The sequence below is a fragment of the Atta colombica genome, unplaced genomic scaffold (genome assembly GCF_001594045.1).
Source record: "Atta colombica isolate Treedump-2 unplaced genomic scaffold, Acol1.0 C767051, whole genome shotgun sequence".
Classification (NCBI taxonomy): Eukaryota; Metazoa; Arthropoda; class Insecta; order Hymenoptera; family Formicidae; genus Atta; species Atta colombica.
In genome coordinates this window covers 1-3,248 of record NW_017259106.1, presented here as the reverse complement: position 1 = coordinate 3,248, position 3,248 = coordinate 1, and the positions used below count along the sequence as shown (strand labels likewise).

Genomic DNA, 3,248 nt, shown 5'->3' with positions numbered 1-3,248 from the left:
ATAAGAACAGATGTATGCATTTGCGAGTGAAACAAAACGATAATGTAAGAAATTAATTTAAGACATCACTCGACTTTTTTTATTTGGAATATAAAAAGTCGTACTATCGATATCGATTAAATTTTATGTCGACCAGTTAATAATCAGCATTCTTCAATTACCATCAAGCCTTCGAGGCCTATTTTGATAATTGAAAATTTAAATTAAAATTTAAATTTAAATTGACGTTACAATATATATTAGATAAAAACAGATATATATGCGTTGCGAGTGAAACAGAACAATAATGTAAAGAATTAATTTAAGATGTCGCTATTATCGACTTTTTATTTGGAATTAAAAAAATCTGTACTATCGGCATTGATCGAGTGTTATGTCGGTACAGCCAAAGCAGTTGATAATATCAATCCTCTTCAATTACCACCGAGGACCCTTTATAGTCATGAAAATTTACTCAAGGTTGACGATCTTTAACGTATCTCGTCGGTGACATGGGCTTCGAAAAATTCGATCGATAGTGACAATAGCAGAAAATAGTGGCGGTGAAAATTGCTGAAATTCCTTTCTTTTATGCGTCTTATGAGAATAAAACGGAGGAGCTCGTAGCATAAGGTGGCTGTATTCGGTCAACAAGATACCAGATCGTGTGATCGTGTAATAATTTTTATGTGACACGTTATTCTCGCCAATTTCATCAATCAACGTTACTTTTGCACACATATGTGTTCCGCTTAACCATTAAACGAATTTTACTCCTTTCACATTATTTTCTCACATCGTATTGCTGCTAAACTAAATGCGATCGACACATGCGGCTGCTGCAAATTCTATGAAGAGCTGTTGAGCGGAATCTCGTTGTTGGTTACAACACGCAGTCACAGGCGAGTAGCAAAGTCGCTGATGTTGTGACAATTGTAACCTGTTTTGACGGCAGCCTGGGAAGTTTGGCACGAGTGTATCAAGCGTGTTCAACGAAAATGAGTTCAAATCATCATCTGAATTCATCGTCCGGCGAGATAAATCACATTCATTTTGTCTCTGAGGATATCGAGGCTTTGTACCTGTCTGAGGAATATGCAGACGTAACTCTAGTAGTGGCAGGTCAAAAATTTCGTTGCCACAAGCTTATTCTTGCCGCACGTAGCGAATACTTTCGTGCTTTGTTGTTCGGAGGCATGAAGGAGTCGACCCAGAGTGAAATAGAATTAACTGTATCTTCATTGCACGCTTTCAAAGGCTTGCTCAAGTACATTTATACCGGCCGGATGTCTCTCACTAACGAGCGGGATGAGGTAACGCTCTTTTGAATCATCTTTTAGCGAATTCAGTCACTTGCATTACACTAGTTGCTTTCTATTTTCACATAAGTGATACTGAGTTTGAATTTGTGTATTTTATACTGAGATAATAATTATTACTTGATGACAAAATTATGGTGTAATAATATAGATTTATAATCTCATTTTTAATGTGAGTTAACAATTCAGTAAGTACATGGTCTTTATACAGATTGTACATAAAAACTCAGTTGAATTTTATTTATCATAGTGAAAAGGAATGTACATTTAACTGAGTTATGATGTCAAATGAGAATTATCTAAGTTTTGAAGTAATTAGAAAGCAACTACTAGATTAGTGAAGACTAATGTTCATTTTTACCAATGTAGATTAACTTTAATCTTAGTTTCAATTATTCTTTAATTTTCTTATTTTGAGAAAAAATAAAAAGTATGTTAAACCAAGATTAAAGTTAATCTTCATTGATAGAAAAAGCACAAGACTCAGTTTCATCAATGTAAGATTAACTTTAATTTCAAATAATACAAATACAAAATCAATTATTATGCTACTGCATTTAGATAAAACAGTTTTTTTAATGTTCACTAATCTAGTGTAATACAAATGACTGAATTCATTATTTAAGGATGTAAAATGATCTATTTTTTATTTTGCTTTGATTTTCTTTGTTGCAGGTCATTCTTGATATCCTAGCTTTAGCGCATTTATATGGATTTATGGATTTAGAATCAGCTATATCTGATTACCTTAAAGAGATATTAAGCATAAAGAATATATGTTCAATTCTCGATACTGCATTTTTATATCATATGGAATTTCTAACTAATGTTAGTATTGTATATGCATCTTTATTTTGTAACTTCCGCCTGATGTATATATTGTAACTTATATATGTGATTAAAATCTATGATAATTTATCAATTAGCATTTATGTGATTCAATTTCAGGTTTGTTTCGAATACATGGATGTGCATGCATCCGAAGTTGTACAACATGAGAGTTTTCTACATTTGAGTTCAGCTGCTCTAACTGAATTGATTTCCAGAGATTCCTTCTGTGCGCCAGAAATAGAAATTTTTTCAGCTATACGATCATGGGTTAATAACAACCCTGATGTTGATTCAACCGAAGTACTAGGTAATTTTCATGTAATTCGATGATTAAGCAATGTATTTCTTTTTGAAAAATATGAAGCTATTTAAACACGAATGATTTTTACAGCTCAACTCAGATTGAGTCTGATTCCATTGTCGGATCTTTTAAGTGTAGTAAGACCGTCTCAATTAATATCGCCAGACGCACTGTTAGATGCAATCGCTGTACAGACGCAAACACCTGATTCGGAACTTCCGTATCGTGGCCATTTGCTCATCGACGAAAATGTTGCTGACTCGTCTCTTGATGCTCAAGTATTACAAGGAGAAATGCGTAGTTACTTACTTAATGGTGATGTTCACAATTATGATATGGAACGTGGTTACACAAGGCATACCATATCTAACACAGAAGAGTATGGAATTCTTATTAAATTAGGATCACAGTATATTATAAATCATATAAAAATGTTACTATGGGATTTAGATTTGCGATCTTATTCTTATTATATAGAGGTATGAATATTTTGCAACAATAATGTAATAAATATTATGTATATTGTACAAATATATAGATCTTTTTTATCTTACTATTATTTAATATGGTATTTTATTAAAGGGATCTATGAATCAAAAGGATTGGGTCATGCTTGTCAATTACAAAGATTACTATTGTCGCAGTTGGCAGTATTTATATTTTGAACCAAGAGTAGTGCTTTATATTCGTATTGTAGGAACAAATAATACAGTAAATAAGGTGAGTTTTCTGGACTATCAATATTTTAATAAATATTACTTGTGTGTGTGTGTGTGTGTGTGTGTGTGTGTGTGTGTGTGTGTGTGTGTGTGTGTAGA

The 3,248-nt window shown here is 32.6% G+C and overlaps 1 protein-coding gene across 1 annotated transcript; it reads left to right on the top strand.

Annotated features, from left to right (window-relative positions):
- Window positions 1-491: 491 nt before the first annotated feature.
- Window positions 492-3,150, top strand: LOC108694518 (BTB/POZ domain-containing protein 9-like; the record flags this gene model as incomplete). The annotated part of the gene is made up of 5 exons (XM_018204113.1): window positions 492-1,292; window positions 1,974-2,126; window positions 2,247-2,436; window positions 2,521-2,909; window positions 3,013-3,150. Coding segments are annotated over exons 1-5 (1,185 nt in total), but the record flags the coding sequence as incomplete, so codon positions are not given.
- Window positions 3,151-3,248: the final 98 nt, after the last annotated feature.